The sequence below is a fragment of the Narcine bancroftii genome, chromosome 1, assembly GCF_036971445.1.
Source record: "Narcine bancroftii isolate sNarBan1 chromosome 1, sNarBan1.hap1, whole genome shotgun sequence".
In the NCBI taxonomy this organism is placed as follows: domain Eukaryota; kingdom Metazoa; phylum Chordata; class Chondrichthyes; order Torpediniformes; family Narcinidae; genus Narcine; species Narcine bancroftii.
Window position 1 is genome coordinate 224,096,267 of NC_091469.1, and position 16,828 is coordinate 224,113,094.

At 40.8% G+C, this 16,828-nt stretch overlaps 1 protein-coding gene across 6 annotated transcripts in view; it reads right to left on the minus strand.

Moving 5' to 3' along the window:
• The window catches only part of pcsk1 (proprotein convertase subtilisin/kexin type 1), a 220,175-nt gene that overhangs the window by 70,264 nt on the left and 133,083 nt on the right, over positions 1-16,828 (minus strand). Inside the window, exon 1 of one of the 6 annotated variants that reach the window (XM_069892171.1) lies at positions 13,236-13,487. The exons of 4 other annotated variants lie outside the window; for them this stretch is intronic. In XM_069892171.1, the coding sequence (XP_069748272.1) occupies positions 13,236-13,415 (180 nt within the window). In that variant the 5' untranslated portion in view covers positions 13,416-13,487. Of the gene's footprint in view, positions 1-5,637; positions 5,774-13,235; positions 13,488-16,828 lie in introns of those variants that run through there. One more of the 6 variants, XM_069892125.1, reaches the window with a different exon arrangement.

Consider the following 16,828-nt stretch of genomic DNA (forward strand, 5'->3'; position numbering starts at 1 on the left):
ATACACTTAGCCAGTAACATAGGCGTTTATTATGACCATCAAGCCTTAAATATGTACAGCACCATTATATGCCTGGCAGCACAATTGTTTTGCATACAAGAGGCATGAGATATACGTGTTGCGTGCGGGAAGCTGTTGCATTTGCTAAGTCCAGTTACGTGAGGTAGGTCCCGTTCTCTGATCGGGATTTCTGAACTCATTTATGGGACCACGGATGTAGATGTGGTCGAACTTTGTCCAAACGAACATTATGCAGTGCATGTTTGTAGTTGTGCTTCCAGCAGCTTTGGTCTTCAAATATGGTCAAGTGTTAGGTTCAACTCCCACCTGTTGAGTGCTTCTCTTGCGCAGATGAAGCTACAATAAAGGATCATTTACTGCTGGGATTGAAATTTGCTGAGGTCCTGCTTTGACTCTCAAAACATCAGTGTTACCCAATTAGAGGCCTACCATACACAAGCAATTCAAAGTTTGGGACTTAAATATATGTTACATACTTTGCTTCAAGGTTTTCTAGCCAGCTTCCTGCCACATGTTTTGTGAAGTAAACCTTTCACAGGGTCACTCAAGAAAGCAATTGTGAGGTTACCTTGTGGACTGAAATTTTTGCCTGTCAAATCTTCAGCCCCCTCAACACTCTTGTTCTGTTTTCATTGGCATCTTTGCACATAAATTTTAAGTTCAAAACTTCTGTAATTTCCCTACTTATAGCCATTAGCCCATTAAAATTGGCAAGCTGCCCATCCCAAGGGTGGGGCTCACAGGCAGACTGAAATATTTGGGTTAAATACAGATGTCACTGGTTGGGGGTGGCTTCCTGACATGGTGTTACTTTCAATGCATTCAGTGTCTGACTTCTCCCACATCTACACCAAAAAGAAGTTAACACCCAGGCCATGGCAACTGTTCACTTGGGAAAATACCGTAAAATCATATGATAGAGGAGTAGAAATAGGCCATTCAGCCTGTTGAGTCCACTCCGCCATTCCATCATGAGCTGATCCATTCTCCCATTCAGCCCCACTGTCCTGCCTTCGCCCCCATCACCTTTGATACCCTGACTATTCAGATAGCTATCAATCTCTACCTTAAATATACCCAATGATCTAGGCTCCACGCTCGCCCGTGGCAAAAAATTCAGGATGTTCACCACTCTCTGGTGAAAGAAATTCCTCTGCATCTCTGTTTTAAATGGGCACCCTTCCATCCTGAAGTTGTTCCCTATTGTCCTTTTCTCCCCTCCCATGGGAAACAACTTTGCCACATCTAATCCGTCCAGGCCTTTCAACATTCAAAACGTTTCTATAAGATCCTCCTCATTCTTCTGAATTTGAAGGAGTTCAGTCAAGAGCCGTCAAATGTTCCTCATATGCTAATCCCTTCATTCCAGGAATCATTCTTGTGGATCTTCTCTGAACCCTCTCCAATGCCATCCTTTCTTAAATGAGGAGCCTGTACTCCAAATGAGGCCTCATCAGTGCCTTATAAAGCCTCAACGTCACATCCCTGCTCTTATATCCTATTCCTCTGGATATGAACGCCAATATTGCATTTGCTTTCTTCATCACTAACTCACCCGGAGGTTCATCTTTAGGGTATCCTGCACCAGGACTCCCAAGTCATTTTGCATGTCAAAATTTTGAATTTTCAGCCCATCCATATAATATCCTGCCCTTTTATTTCTTCTACCAAAGTTCATGACTGTACACTTTCCAACATTGTATTTCATTTCTCATTTCTTTGCCCATTCACCTAATGCACCCAAGTTCCTCTGCAGATTTCCTGTCCTGTTCCCTCCTCATCTACCTGGCCCTCTACCTATCCTTGATTTTGCAAGCTTAGCAACAAAGCTATTTATTCCTCAATCCAAATCATTAACATACAACATAAAAAGTAGTGGCCTCAACATGGACCCCTGCGATACATCACTGGTAACCCTTTATTCCCAATCTCTATTCCCTGCCAACCAGCCAATGCTCTATCCACCGTACTGTCTATCCTCTCCTATAATTCCATCGGCTCTCATTTTGTGAAGCAGCTTCGTGTGCAGCACCTTATCAAAGGCCTTTTGAGCATCCAAATATACAACAACGACTTCATGTCCTTTGTTTAGCCTGCATGTGGTTTCTTCAAACAAAAACTGAGGACGGCTTGTCAGGCTGAATTTTCCGTTAAGGAAACCTTGCTGAATTTGGCCCATCTTTTCATGCACCTCCAAGTATTCTCTAACCTCATCCTTGACAATCAACTCTAACAACCTCCCAACCACTGATATTATGCTAACAGATCTATAATTTGATTTCTGCTGCCTCTCTCCCTTTTTAAATAGCAGGGTGACCTTTGCAATTTTTCGATCCTCCGGAACCATGCCAGAATCGAAGATTGTTATTAGTTCCTCCACAATCTTTATAGCTACTTCTTTCAGAACCATCTTGTCCAAAAGACTTATCTACTCTCAGACCTTTCAGCTACCCAAGCATCTTCTTGCCAGTGAGCTTGACTGTATTCGCCTCTCTTCCCTAACACCCTTGAAAGTCCTGAATACCGTGAATGTCTTCATACAGCAGTGGAAGCCAGATCACTAAGAGTATTTAAACAAGTAATAGACAAGTATCTCATTGGTGAGGGCATCAAGGGATATGGGGAAAAGGCTGGAAATTGGAACTAGTGTACAGTGGCTTAGTGAAGTTTTACAGAATAGACATGATGGGCCTAGTGGCCTGCTTCTGTTCTTTTCTCTTGTGATCTTGTGTGACCATCAATTACCACAAGACTGAGGTTGTGAAACTGATGGGCTTCTTTCGACTGTAGACTGGAGCAGCACCCAGCCTCATCAACTAATCATGGCAGAAAGTGTGGGGAGCAGGCAAAGAGGTAATAGGTAGGATCAGACTCTTGAGGCATGTCCAGCCAGCAGTAGCCAATCACAGTATAACAGTGGTTTACCACACATATAGCAAGCTCACAAACATATGGCAAGCTCAACAAACAGAACAAGAAAAATCTCCACAGGGCTGTTAACTCGGCCTGCGGCATTGCGGGCACCAGACTTCACTCCATCGAGGACATCTACAAGAGGCGGTGTCTTAAGAAAGCAGCCTCTATTCTCAAAGACCCACCTATCAGCCAGGCCACGCCCTCTTCACTCTGCTACCATCAGGCCAAAAAGTACAGGAGCCTAAAAACGTGCACTCAATGGCACAAGGACAGTTTCTTCCCCGCTGCCATCAGATTCTTGAGTAATCAGTGAACCAAAGACTGCCTGACTTTGACTTTTTGCGCATTATTTTAATTTATTGTTGCAAGGTGGTTTATATGAATGTTTACACTGTGATGCTGCCACAAAACAATGAATTTCATGACTTGTTCTTGTCAATAGATTCTGATTCTGAACATTCCATTCAATTTGATAATCTAATTGCAACAAAGATTGGTAAATCACAAATAAAATAAAATAAAAATAATATCTGCAATACTTTATTTTGGTTTACATGTCAAGGTGGCTCAGTGATAGAAATAAAAGCATAAGTGCTGAAAGTGTATCTGTGAAAAGAGAAACTAAGCTAACATTTCATTCTAATGATCTTACATCAGAATTTGGAAATTTTAATATAAGCACTTGATGAAGGGCTCAAGTCCGAAACGTCAGTATCTTTATTTTTGCTCTATAACTTCAACCACGGTGTCTGCAGTCTTTCGTGTTTTACTAATGAATGAACTCGAATCCTAGTTGATTTCAACAGTTGGCTGATGTATTTCAAACAGAGTAAACTTAACTGCAGAGTAAGATCATAACAGTGAACCTTAGGGTGGCAATTTAACTATTATTGAAAAAAACAGTGAATGGATGCAAAAAATTTACCTCTGAAATACCACAACAATGAATTTGGGGGTAAAAACATTTGTCCTCTTGTATATATAAAAAAAGCAGCATGCCCTGCTAGATCATTTTAAAATCTTTTTGCATCAAGGTATGGAGGGTCCAAGCCCAAAACTTTGGTCATGCATCTTTATCTTTGCTACATAGAGAACACTGCTTGACCTGCTGTCTTTATCCAGAATTGTGTTTTTAAATAATTTAATGCATTGAGAAATATTGCTCGAAGCATTCATTTATTCATTTGTCAATATAATGTGCACCAAAATATTCTGATCCAACCTCTGATAACTAACCTGGAAATCTTTCTTCTGGCTATTTGGTCCATGATATCATCTTTTACATTAAATACGGAATAAGGCTGCCAGTATATCTCAACAGCAGAATTGCTTTTCAATGTAATCATTTGAAAAATTTTAACATTATGAGTATAAACACATGAGGTTTCAGACTCTCACCATTGAAGCTAGATTATGAAACATAGCTATGATTTTTTTTAAAAAAACAAATATTTTAATGGCAATTATAATCATGGGTTACAACTGGAAATAAGAAGGGGTTATATAATGATTGGTTTCAACAGAAAGAAAAGATCATTGGGACAAATCTACAAACTGTCATAAAATATGACCTGACCAATCAGAGCTAATTAATTTGTCAAAATATTGAAAGTTAATAACTGGTTTATTTTATATGTTTTTTTAAATTTATTCATTTTTTTAAAAAAAGTATACATAAAGCATGGTAACAGGCCATTTCAGCCCATGAGCCCGTGCTACCCAATTACACCCAATTAATCTACAATCCCCGGTATGTTTTGAACGGTGGGAGGAAACCGGAGCCCCTGGGAAAACTCACCCAGATACGAGGAGAACATGCCAACTCCTTACAGACAGAGTGGGATTCGAAACCCAATCCCAATCACTGGTGCTGTATCAGCGTTGCACTAACCGCTAAGCTAACCATGCCGCCGTATCATTTGTATTGGCTGAAGTTTCTGATGCATTCTGTTCAGTTAGCAATTGAATTAGTTATTTTATTATTACTGTGATCAGTTACCTAAGTGGCTGTAACAATAATTAAGAATCCCATTCATAACAAAGCATTCAATTGTATGGGCATTTCATCTACAAGTTGAAGCAACTGTCAACACAAAGCATTCCATCAACTCACAAGATGTAGATCAACAAGTCAATGGAGAATTATGGAGTAATGGGAGTTGAAGTTATATTTGTTATGGAGTTTCCAGTAAAATAAAGCAGTGCGCTCATGGTGACGGAGTCTTAAATTTCATTCCCACAGTTCAGCCTACAGTCTTTGGTTTCAGTCAACATTAAATATCATTATTTTCTTCCTTTACTTTATTTCTATTTTGAAACACTTTACACTTACTTCTTTGTTACTTCCAGTTTTAACTTTTTGCTTTTTTTAGTATTTTATTTTTAAAAATTTCATACATGTAATTAATAAACATTTAAAAAAACAGTAATGATTGTTTTAAAAATTACAATGGTTACATCATGGTTTTTACCCCACCCTTGCCCTCCTCTCCTTCACTCCCTATGCCCCCTCACACAAAAACAAAATGAAAAATATAAGTGAGGTATATAAATGAAGTATAGAAAAGGAAGAAGAAAATAGTTTCCTGGATTGGTCAAATGATCGGTGCACACACTGGGATCCCACAGTATTTGTATGGCCATTTTAGGGAAGATTATTACAAGTCTCAAGAGGCTGTTCATACAATTTAATCTACTTACCTCTAAACTTTGCATATATGGGATCCAAATTTGCAAAAAGGTAGCGTATTTATTTCTTAAATTGTATGTAATTTTCTCCAAAGGAATACAACTTTGAAATTCTACATTCCATCTCTCCATACCTAAATATGCGCCTGATTTCCAGGTCACTGCAATTAATTAGCAAAAAAAACTTCAATATATTACAATCCTACAGAACAGTAGAAGTCATTACAGGAACTAAACATAGATATTACCAGTTAGGTGAACGAGCATACAAAGTACTTGCATGGCAATTGAAATCAGAACAGGCTTGAAGAACGATTAATGCAATTAAAAATGACTTGAAAGTCATTAGTTATAAAACCTCAAGAAATAAATGAATGTTTTAAGAACTTTTATTCAAAATTATATAGTTCAGAGTACTTTAAAGACAATAATAAAATAGACAGATATTTATCCAGTATAAATTTATCTAGATTGAATGTGGAAGAACAAACAGATTTGAACTCACACTTTACACAATTAAAGGTGAAGGAGGCAATGAGTTCATTACAAAATAACAAGTCTCTGGGGGAAAATGGCTTCCCATCTGAATTTTTATAAATAATTTAAAGACGCATTGATTCTTATTTTTATGGAAATGTGAGATCCAGCATCAACAACTCATACTCTTCCAGATTAATTTTCAACAGCAATAATTATTGTGATACCAAAAAAGACTCTCATATTGGTGAATAGAATTACTAAATTATTGCCTGAATTAATAAACGTAGTCAGACAGGATTCATGAAAAAAGAGACAATCAGTAGACAATGTGGCTAGGCTAATTAGTATTATGCACTCAGCACAAGGGTGGAAAGGTCTGAGTGTAGCAGAGACTCTAGATAGAGAAAAAGCATTCAATAGACTTGAGTGGAACTTTTTGTTTAAAGTGTTAGATAAATGTGGGTTTGGTCAAACTTTTATGAACTAGATTAAGGCACTATATAATAACTCTAAAGCAAAACTAGTAACTAATGGAAAAATGTCCACTCCATTTCAATTGGTGAGATCTAGAAGACAAGGTTGTCCCTTATACCCAACTCTATTTATTTTAGCTATAGAGCCACTAGCAGTGGTAATTAGGAGTGACTTAGAAATTAAGGGGTTCAAGGTTGGTCAGGAAGAGTATAAAATTAGTTTATTTTCAGATGATGTTTTAATAATTTGACAGAACCTGAGACCTTGTGGAAACTACATCTAAATTTGGAAAAATATGGTAAGATTTCATGTTATAAAATAAATTAGGGAAAAAAGTGAAATTATGCCCCTTCACAAGGAGATTATAGCCATTGTTGAAGAAATACTGAATTTAAATGGCCAAAAGAAGCAGTCAAATTTAACACTTGCCAATTAATGAACCATCCATACATTCAGTAAGAACATAAGAAATAGGAGCAGGAGTAGGCCATCTGACCCACCAAGCCATTCAATGGCTGATTTGATGACTGGCTCATCTCCACCTACATGCCTTTTCCCTGTATCCCTTAATTCCCTTAGTAAGTAGAAATCAGCCCAATCTGGTCTTAAATATATTTACTGAGGTCGCCTCCACAGCTTCAATGGGAAGTGAATTCCACAGATACACCACTCTCTGGGAAAAGCAGTTCCTCATCATCTCTGTCCGAAATTTACTGCCCTGAATCTTGAGGTGATGTCCCCCATCTCTGATCGCCCTTTCTTACATATCTCAATCTTATCTATGGCTTTCATAATTATATATGTTTATAAAAGATTCCCTCTCATTCTTCTAAATTCCAGTGAGTACAGTCCCAGACCACTCAATCTCTCCTCAAAGGCTAACTCCTTCATTCCTGGAATTAACCTGGTGAACCTCCTCTGCACTGTATCCAAAGCCAGGAAGGAGATCAGAACTGCACACAGTAATCCAGATGTGGTCTTACCAGGACTACATAACTTCTTTGGCTTGGCTTCGCGGACGAAGATTTATGGAGGGGGTAAAAAGTCCACGTCAGCTGCAGGCTCGTTTGTGGCTGACCAGTCCGATGCGGGACAGGCAGACACGATTGCAGTGGTTGCAAGGGAAAATTGGTTGGTTGGGGTTGGGTGTTGGGTTTTTCCTCCTTTGCCTTTTGTCAGTGAGGTGGGCTCTGCGGTCTTCTTCAAAGGAGGCTGCTGCCCGCCAAACTGTGAGGCGCCAAGATGCACGGTTTGAGGCGTTATCAGCCCACTGGCGGTGGTCAATGTGGCAGGCACCAAGAGATTTCTTTAGGCAGTCCTTGTACCTTTTCTTTGGTGCACCTCTGTCACGGTGGCCAGTGGAGAGCTCGCCATATAATACGATCTTGGGAAGGCGATGGTCCTCCATTCTGGAGACGTGACCCATCCAGCGCAGCTGGATCTTCAGCAGCGTGGACTCGATGCTGTCGACCTCTGCCATCTCGAGTACCTCGACGTTAGGGGTGTGAGCGCTCCAATGGATGTTGAGGATGGAGCGGAGACAACGCTGGTGGAAGCGTTCTAGGAGCCGTAGGTGGTGCCGGTAGAGGACCCATGATTCGGAGCCGAACAGGAGTGTGGGTATGACAACGGCTCTGTATACGCTTATCTTTGTGAGGTTTTTCAGTTGGTTGTTTTTCCAGACTCTTTTGTGTAGTCTTCCAAAGGCGCTATTTGCCTTGGCGAGTCTGTTGTCTATCTCATTGTCGATCCTTGCATCTGATGAAATGGTGCAGCCGAGATAGGTAAACTGGTTGACCGTTTTGAGTTTTGTGTGCCCGATGGAGATGTGGGGGGGCTGGTAGTCATGGTGGGGAGCTGGCTGATGGAGGACCTCAGTTTTCTTCAGGCTGACTTCCAGGCCAAACATTTTGGCAGTTTCCGCAAAGCAGGACGTCAAGCGCTGAAGAGCTGGCTCTGAATGGGCAACTAAAGCGGCATCATCTGCAAAGAGTAGTTCACGGACAAGTTTCTCTTGTGTCTTGGTGTGAGCTTGCAGGCGCCTCAGATTGAAGAGACTGCCATCCGTGCGGTACCGGATGTAAACAGCGTCTTCATTGTTGGGGTCTACATAACTACAGTTACAGCATAAACTCCCTGATCTTAAATTCAATCCTTCTAGCAATAAAGGCCAACATTCCATTTCCCTTTTTGTTAGCTTACTGCATGTGAAAACCAACTTTTTACGATTCATGCACAAGCACTCCCAAGTCCTTCGGCATGTCAGCATGCTGCAATTGCTTGTGATTTAAATAATATTTTGATCTACTACTTTCCTTCCAAAGTGGATAATCTCACATTTGCCAACATTCTACTCCATCTGCCAAACCTTTGCTCACTCAGTTAAGCTATCTATATCTCTGTGCAGACGCTCCATATCCTCTGCACAATTTGCTTTTCCACTCAATTTAGTGTCTTCAGCAAACTTAGTCACACTACACACAGTCTCCTCTTCAAGATTGTTTATGTATATCATGAACAGTTGCAGGCCCAACACTGACCCCCTTGGCACCCTGCTCACCACCGATTGCCAACCAGAAAAACTCCCCTGTATCCCCACACTCTGCTTTCTATTGGTTAACCAATCCTCTATCCATGCTAATACATTAATCCTATGCATTCTTATCTTCTGAATAAGTCTTTTTATGTGACAACTTATCAAATTCCTTTTTAAATCCAGGTAAACAATGTTCACCTGCTCTCCTCTATCTACATCCAGTAAATTTGCCAAACAGGACCTGCCTTTTCTGAATCCATGCTGTGTCTGCTTGATCCATTTTGCTCCAGATGCCTCACTATTTCTTCTTTATTGATAGCTTCAAGTATTTTCCCAACTACAGATGTTAAAGTAACTGGCTTATAGTTCCGTGCTTTTTGCCTACAGCCTTTTTTGAATAGTGACATAATATTCACCATCATCCAATCCCCCAGGACCTGCCCAGAGTTGAGAATTTTGGTAAATTATCACCAAAGCAAAGTAAATTATCATCAAAGTGGGGGGAAACTGGGACACCCAGGGGAATGTGCAAACTCCGGCACTGGAGTTCAGGATTGAACCTAGGCCATTGGAACTGTGTGGCAGCTCATGTACCACAGCACCATTAAAGTTAATCATTTTATGCAAATCCTTAAATTAATGATCTGTACCACATTTCCTGCTATATATATATATATATATATATGTAAAAATAATGCACATTGATCATCCATGTGACATATTAATAGAATAAATGAATTGAACTGAGAAACTTAGAAAGAGACTTAAAACCAGTGGTATCCTGAATAAAACAGGACAGCAATTTTCAAATCAATCAAACTGAAATTTAAGTTTAGAATAGTCATATGCATGTCTTTGGCAATTTTGTTGGTCTAAGCAGACTGGTCTGCACATCCATTTTATATTTGCTTGTATTGGCATGTAAGCCATGACCCTAATTCCACAACTTGTCCACAATGACAACCCAGTGAAGATTGGAATCAAACAAGCTTGTGTTACTGGCCCAGAGAACCCCAAAACCCAGCACCAATAGAAATTCAACAAGACAAATGGTTACTTAAACAAAAGTGATTTTTAATTTTCTTTAAACATAAAAACAGGATCAAACTTTAACTTATTACTATTAACCCCCTTCTAATTCTAAGCACATGAGTACGTAATGTGTGTAAGTTCAGAAAAGTTCTTTGGTTCACAGTCCACTCTCACTTCTCACTCCTCCAAGTTCACCGGAATCAGACAATTCTTATACTGTGCACAGAATTTAACATTTATCAATTTTCACCAAGCTCTGGTGCTTAAAGATAAATGTTTACTGCTCAGGAAGGTTCTTGTTGGTTTCAGAGAGAGAGAGAGAGAGAGAGAGTTGTTGCTCATTGGACACACACAAATTGAATCCCTCCGATCAGCCACTTCAGATGCTGAAGAAACTTGCCCCATCATGGGTTTTCTGCAGATCACCCCAGACTTCCTTTTGTTTCCCTTATTTCAGGTGAAGCACTCTAGCCAGCCATTTCCTCTTGTATAGACCACAAGGGTTTTCAACGGGCTGAACTCAGAACTCACAAACCGTCTTCAAAATGGGATTTCAACAAGTTTCCAGCTTGCCATGACTGCAGAAACCAGGGTTTTTTTCTCTCTCTGCTTGTAAAACCACATGACCTTCTTAAAACAACAAACTGCAATCAGACAGATTACAGAACCAGAACCAAACTCCTGAGCCCATTCATCTGTTGCTTTTAAAAGAATAATCAATTACTCCGCAGCAGGTTCAATTAACACCTACTTGTGAAGTTCCTTGAGCTCTGGTTCTTCTACTGGCACCTCCTTATGAAAACCTCTAGTAAAGCAGTTTTCCTTGTCCCTACAAAGGCCCTGGGTCCAGAATGTCTGGTTTGAGCAAAGCTCTTGCATTTTAAATGCGATGTTTGTGTTTGTTTCTGACCTACACTACCCCCACAATCTATCTCCTTCAAAAACATAACTGTATACAATATAAAATATGATATAATCCATCACACCTGCATCATTTTCCCAATACCTTTATCTGCCTTTCTCACCACAGTGCTATGGCTTGCCTCCAACAAAATTCACTGTGGTGTGGATCTTTTCGAGAGGACCAATAAAAATATATTCATCTCAGGTTTTTTTAATTCCAGAACTATGGTCAACTCCAAATTCAGTAATCAAGTTGCATTGTACAGATGATGTTAGCATTTGCAGACATTTAACTGAGCTCCAATTAATTGTTATTAAATTGAGTAAAGTTGATGAATGAATAGATGACTGACTGGTGATAGACAGTGGATGGATGAGTGGCTGGATTGGTAAATGGATGGAGTGGACCCTACTGTCAACATCAGCAAAACAAAGGACTTCCTCTAACTGGTTGTGTCCAATAATAAATCGCCAAAATAGGACCTTAAATTTCATGGCAGGTGTCATTTTAAAACTTCTCTCTTTTGAATGTCTACAACCCTACCTTACTCTTGAACTAAGACAGAAATGAAGGTTACAAGAAGCAGAACTTGCACCATGAGAACGCTGAGAAATTACCAGATGGGGTTCATCCAAACAGCAGGATCAAAATTAAATAGCCAAATATCTGATTGGGGTGTTTAGGAATTCAAATTGCCAAAAAGCTCTTGCTGGTGAGTCATTAAAAAAAATCATTCAACTGACATTTATTGATCGAGTTTCTTCATGTAAAAAAATCCAGATCTATGATGGACCAGGATTCCTTTTGATCTGGAGGAATTACATTCAACTGCATTTTGTTTTACCACATTGCCCGTTACATCGCGACGACAATTTAAAGAAACACCTGTGCAACAAAATATTTGAATTGTATTCATTGGGGATGATCTTTCTATCGTGAACTGCCTGTTCTCCGTGACTAGCCGACTATGCATCCCTTTTCTATTCGCTTCCAACATCAATGTAATGGGTGACACTTCTCCCACGTTTGTGCTTAACTCTTTCCTCGCAAACCAAATGTTTAATAATAAACTCCAATTTGCGTTCGCTTAAACGACCGGATCCCTGCTTCAAAACAAAAACAACCCGATGGGATATTTGAAAATGATGCAGAATGTGGCAATATTTCCCGTGCATAACTTCAATTAAAGTCTTCTCGGAATCACATGACGGAGATATTTTATCTGCATCCATCCTGTCAATGTTCTGCGCTCAAAAAAAAGATGTATCTGGATTTTAAAAAATCTGCGCGGCTGTGATTGAAGTTAACAACGGCGCAGAAGTTTCCAAAATCCCTTTCGTGAATTCATTTAAGAATAGCTCATGTGATTCAGGTTGTCATTTGTTCTCGGTATTCGAGCCGCTTTTTGTTTTCTGTTATCAACTTTTAGTAATAAAAGGAATCGCATTACACCCACATTTAAATTGTTAATTCGTTCTATCCCATCATCCTAAATATATGTCTAAACGATGTGGTCTCGGTTAAGGAAGGTGTTGAGCGCTGGACACCTATTACTACGTACAATTGGAATCAGATGGGCGACGGGCGTGTAAATAGTCTCTTTTGGATCGAGGACTTCCAAACGTCCATGTTATTAATAAGTACAGACAATTTTTTTTAAAGCAATCTATTTGAGATTGAGAAGTGGACCACTCGACTATGTTGCCATGAAGTGGGACAAGTCACCGTGACCATAAACGGAATGTGACTGGAACCTGGAGCAAATCAACTGCTGGAAGAACTCAGCGCGACGTCGGGCAACAGTTGCGCCTCCACAGATGCTGCTTGACCAACTGGCTTCTTCCAGCAGATCCTCCGCTCTTCAACTAACCATGGACCACAAGCCCTGGAATTGAATGTTTGCGATCATTTTCTCTGCAGAACTGCTAAGTCCCCTATCTGGAACCGTGGTCCGAATGATACTTCGTATCTCCCAGGTAAAATGAAAACGTCGGAAGAGTCTCGAATTCGGATTTCGACTCCCACTGTTGCTTTAGCTCCACACCCAAGGAAGTCGCACATCAGGGGCTACATTTCCCCAGCGTCACCAGACTGAGGGTGGGAAAACAGTCTCATACGACTCATTTAAGAAACTAGATTCCTCGGAGAAAACGTTAATAAAGGTTGCAAGGAAAGAACACTTACTTGACCCACGAAATCATACTCCAATTCTTCGGCAATAGCTCTCGCCACCTCGGGTCCTCCAACCACTTCCACTGCCCATTCATTCACGTATTGTTTGTCTGCTTTGGCTCTGCCCGGGCTGGCGCACATTGCAAACACCAGGAGAGCAGTAAATCGCGGCCAAGGGCATCTCTGTTCCATTGTTGCTTCGATGCCGTGAAATACTGGGGCTTGGAGAGAGAAGTCGCCGCAGCCCAGTGTGGAGTCCCGGTGTAGCTGAGGAAGCGGCAACCTGCGTTTGCGATGGGCTGGATGGTGTCAGACGAAATGTAAGAACGGTACCCCCCCCCCCCCACTCCCTCCCTAACCCCCCTCCCCCGAGTGGGAATCGAAAATAGTGTCTACGCACCGAATGCGACGAAAGGCATCGTCCTGACGTCAAATCACTGTCCCTTCTCCAACAGCGTTGATCATGTGTTCCCAAGGGGGGAACTGCTAAAAGCGGTCTGAGGCACTCGTGGTGTAAGTGCCGTGACACATGGCCAACGTGACACATGGCCAACGGGAACTGTCCAGTGCTGAAATCGCCCAGCTCGGCCGTCGTCATGTGCCAACAGCTCACGTCCCCCAACAAATGACCTCTCAGAGGCAGCTTTGCCGCTGGAGATAGCGAGTTGCCAACTAATTTCGGGGAAGATGCTTTTTACCATTCGAAGGAGAATGCAAAATAAATGCAATACAGAGAGGTCACTTCCCGAAAACGAATTTTGCTGATCCCCCCCCCCCACCCCCCTCTATCTCCCTGACAAATAAAGCATTCAGCTCTTCAGCTGTCGAGAAAGGTAAACGATGGGCTAGGTAGGGTCCGAATTTCCAAAAGCGCAGTGTTCACAACAATCGGAAGTCGGGCCAGACGACTCGAACGGTTACAGTACTCAATCGCGAACCACGAAGCAGGAGAGGGAAAACAGTCGGCGTAATGAATGGCCGAACAGAATCGATAGAGGCTATTCTTGTATTGGAATGGCTGCAATGGGTGTAATTGGGAACTCTTCGGTGAATCCGGTTGAATCAATTATGGCCAGTTCTGGCTAAATGCCATGAATTAAACTATTTGTGGTCTTTGTAACATGCGAGGGTGAAAATCGCAATAAATTGGTACAATTCATATTCTTCATAAGTTTTTTTTCCATAATTGTAATCTAGACGAAACTTTTGTCATGAAGAATCTGAGTTCTTTCAAATCGACATACCCTTGCGGGAAAGCATTAGATCTGCAGCGGGACACTAAGGGTTAAGTGCCCTGATGCAGAAGTTCAAACTATTCGGAGCCACGTTTAAAAAGGCATCTTTAGCCCCTTTCACACTTGCATCCCAGTAAATCGGCCGTCCAGTGTCCCGGGATAGGAATGGGGGTTTGGCCTTTCGCACAAGACCTCTCCTAACCGGGACACTGAAAGCTTTCACACTTGCAAGGGTTTATCCCCGCGTTTTGTCTGTTCTCCCTTTAATAGTAAGTGCCTGCAATGTTGCTGCCCGTTTCACACTTGCCTGATCACAACGCTGGCGTCTGCAGGGGTCGAGGCCGGCAATCCCCGGCATGAGATGAAAGCATTTTGCTTTCACACTTGCCACATTTAAGGCCGATTGGCGACCTGGGATCACTGGCAAGTGTGAAAGATGCTTTAAAGACGCGTAGAAAGTTAGCCAATATAGTAAAAGCTAATAAAAATCACGCTTTATAAAAATGGCATAACGTGATTTTATTTCAAAAGCAGGATAGCCAATCCAAGATATTGTTCTGATCCGAAGTGCTTTCAGTATTTTATTTTTAAAGTTCTGTTTCTGACCAGATGTGTTTTGGCTATCATTGTTCGATTCAGATTTCAGAGTCCAGACATGATATCACATACAACCCTGAGATTCTTTTTCCTGCAGGCGCGGCAGAATTACCACTAATTGGTAGCACAAAAGAAACTGTACACAGCATACACATGTAAACAAATAAAAGAAACTGAAAACAGCATACACATGTAAACAAATAAAGAATATTCATTCTTTATTTAACTGTGCAATACAGAGAGAACAAAAAAGAAAATCAATAAAGTGCACAGGTCAGAGTCCCTAAATGAGTCCCTGATTGAGTTTGTTGTTGAGGAGTCTGATGGTGGAGGGGTAGGAGCTGTTCCTGGACCTGGTGGTGCAAGTCTTGTGGCAGCTATTATTCCTCTTTCCTGACGGCAGCAGTGAGAACAGAGCGTGTGCTGGGTGATGTGGGTCTTTGATGATTGGTGCTGCTCTCTGATGGCAGCATTCTCTGGAGATGGTCTCACTAGTGGTGAGGGTTTGCCTGTGATGTCCTGGGCCGTGTCCCGTACCCTTTGGAGGGCTTTACACTCACGGGTATTAGTGTCCCCATAACAGACCATGGTGCAGCCAGTCAGCACTTTCCACCACATCTCTGTAGAAATTTGCCAGGGTTTCTGATGTCATACCAAACCCCCGCAAACACCTGAGGATGTAGAGACAATGTCAAGCTTTCTTCATGATGCCATTGGTGTGTTGGGTCCAGGGAAGATCCTCCAAGATAGTGACTCCCAAGAACTTAGCAAATGAAAAAAATATTTCCATCTGTGGTTAAATAGTGTTTAGTTCAACCCGAATCAGATGTCCAACTGGCTTTCATAATATCTCAAATAATTGTTTATATTCAATTAGTGAGTAAATTTTAATATTTTTTCACAGTTTTATGAAAGACTGCTGTTTCTAATCACAAGCAGGAGAATCACAAACTATTTTAAAAAAATCAAATCAACAAATAGAAAAATAAGAGCAACCAACAATTAAAAGACTTCTGAAACATTAAATCCCCCTAGAAAAAATATCTTACAGACTAAAAGCTATTTCTTATTCTTATCTACTTTCTGTGTTGCTAAAAAAAACCCCTCCTTTTAAGCTTATAAAAAGATTGGACAATGCAGCACATTCATATTCTTTTAATTTAGACGAACAGCTAACAGGCCATGTCAACCCACGAGTCCACACTGCCCAATTTACACCACATTGACCAACAACCACCAGTATATTTTGATGGTGTGTAGAAACTGGAGCCCACAGGGAAACCCCACACGGACATGGGGAGAATGTACAAACTTTTTACAGATTTCTTACAGTGGGATTCGAACCCTGGTCGCAATCGCTGGTGTTGTGCTAACCACTAGGCCAACCGTGCCACCTCTGTTGCTGAAATTCATCCTAAATACAGTCAACTAAGTTCATCATGAAGTTCCCAACATTTTATGAATAAAAAGCAGATTGGAGAAAACCCAAATTTAATACATTTAAAATGAAGTTCAATAGATTGCAGCAAAGAATATATTCTGCCATAAGGACAGAGCAAATGAAATGTTCAAGTGATGCATATATTATAACAAAACAGAAAAGAATAATTAAAGACAAGAAAAGAGACAGATTAAGTGTTAAATAAACGACTCAGACTTAAAGAGGATAAAAACCCTGGTCCAGATGGATTGCTTTCGTTAATATTTAAATGAATTAGAACAGGGGGTGCTACCAGAAAACCGGCAGACAGCTTATGTATACCTATAATTAAG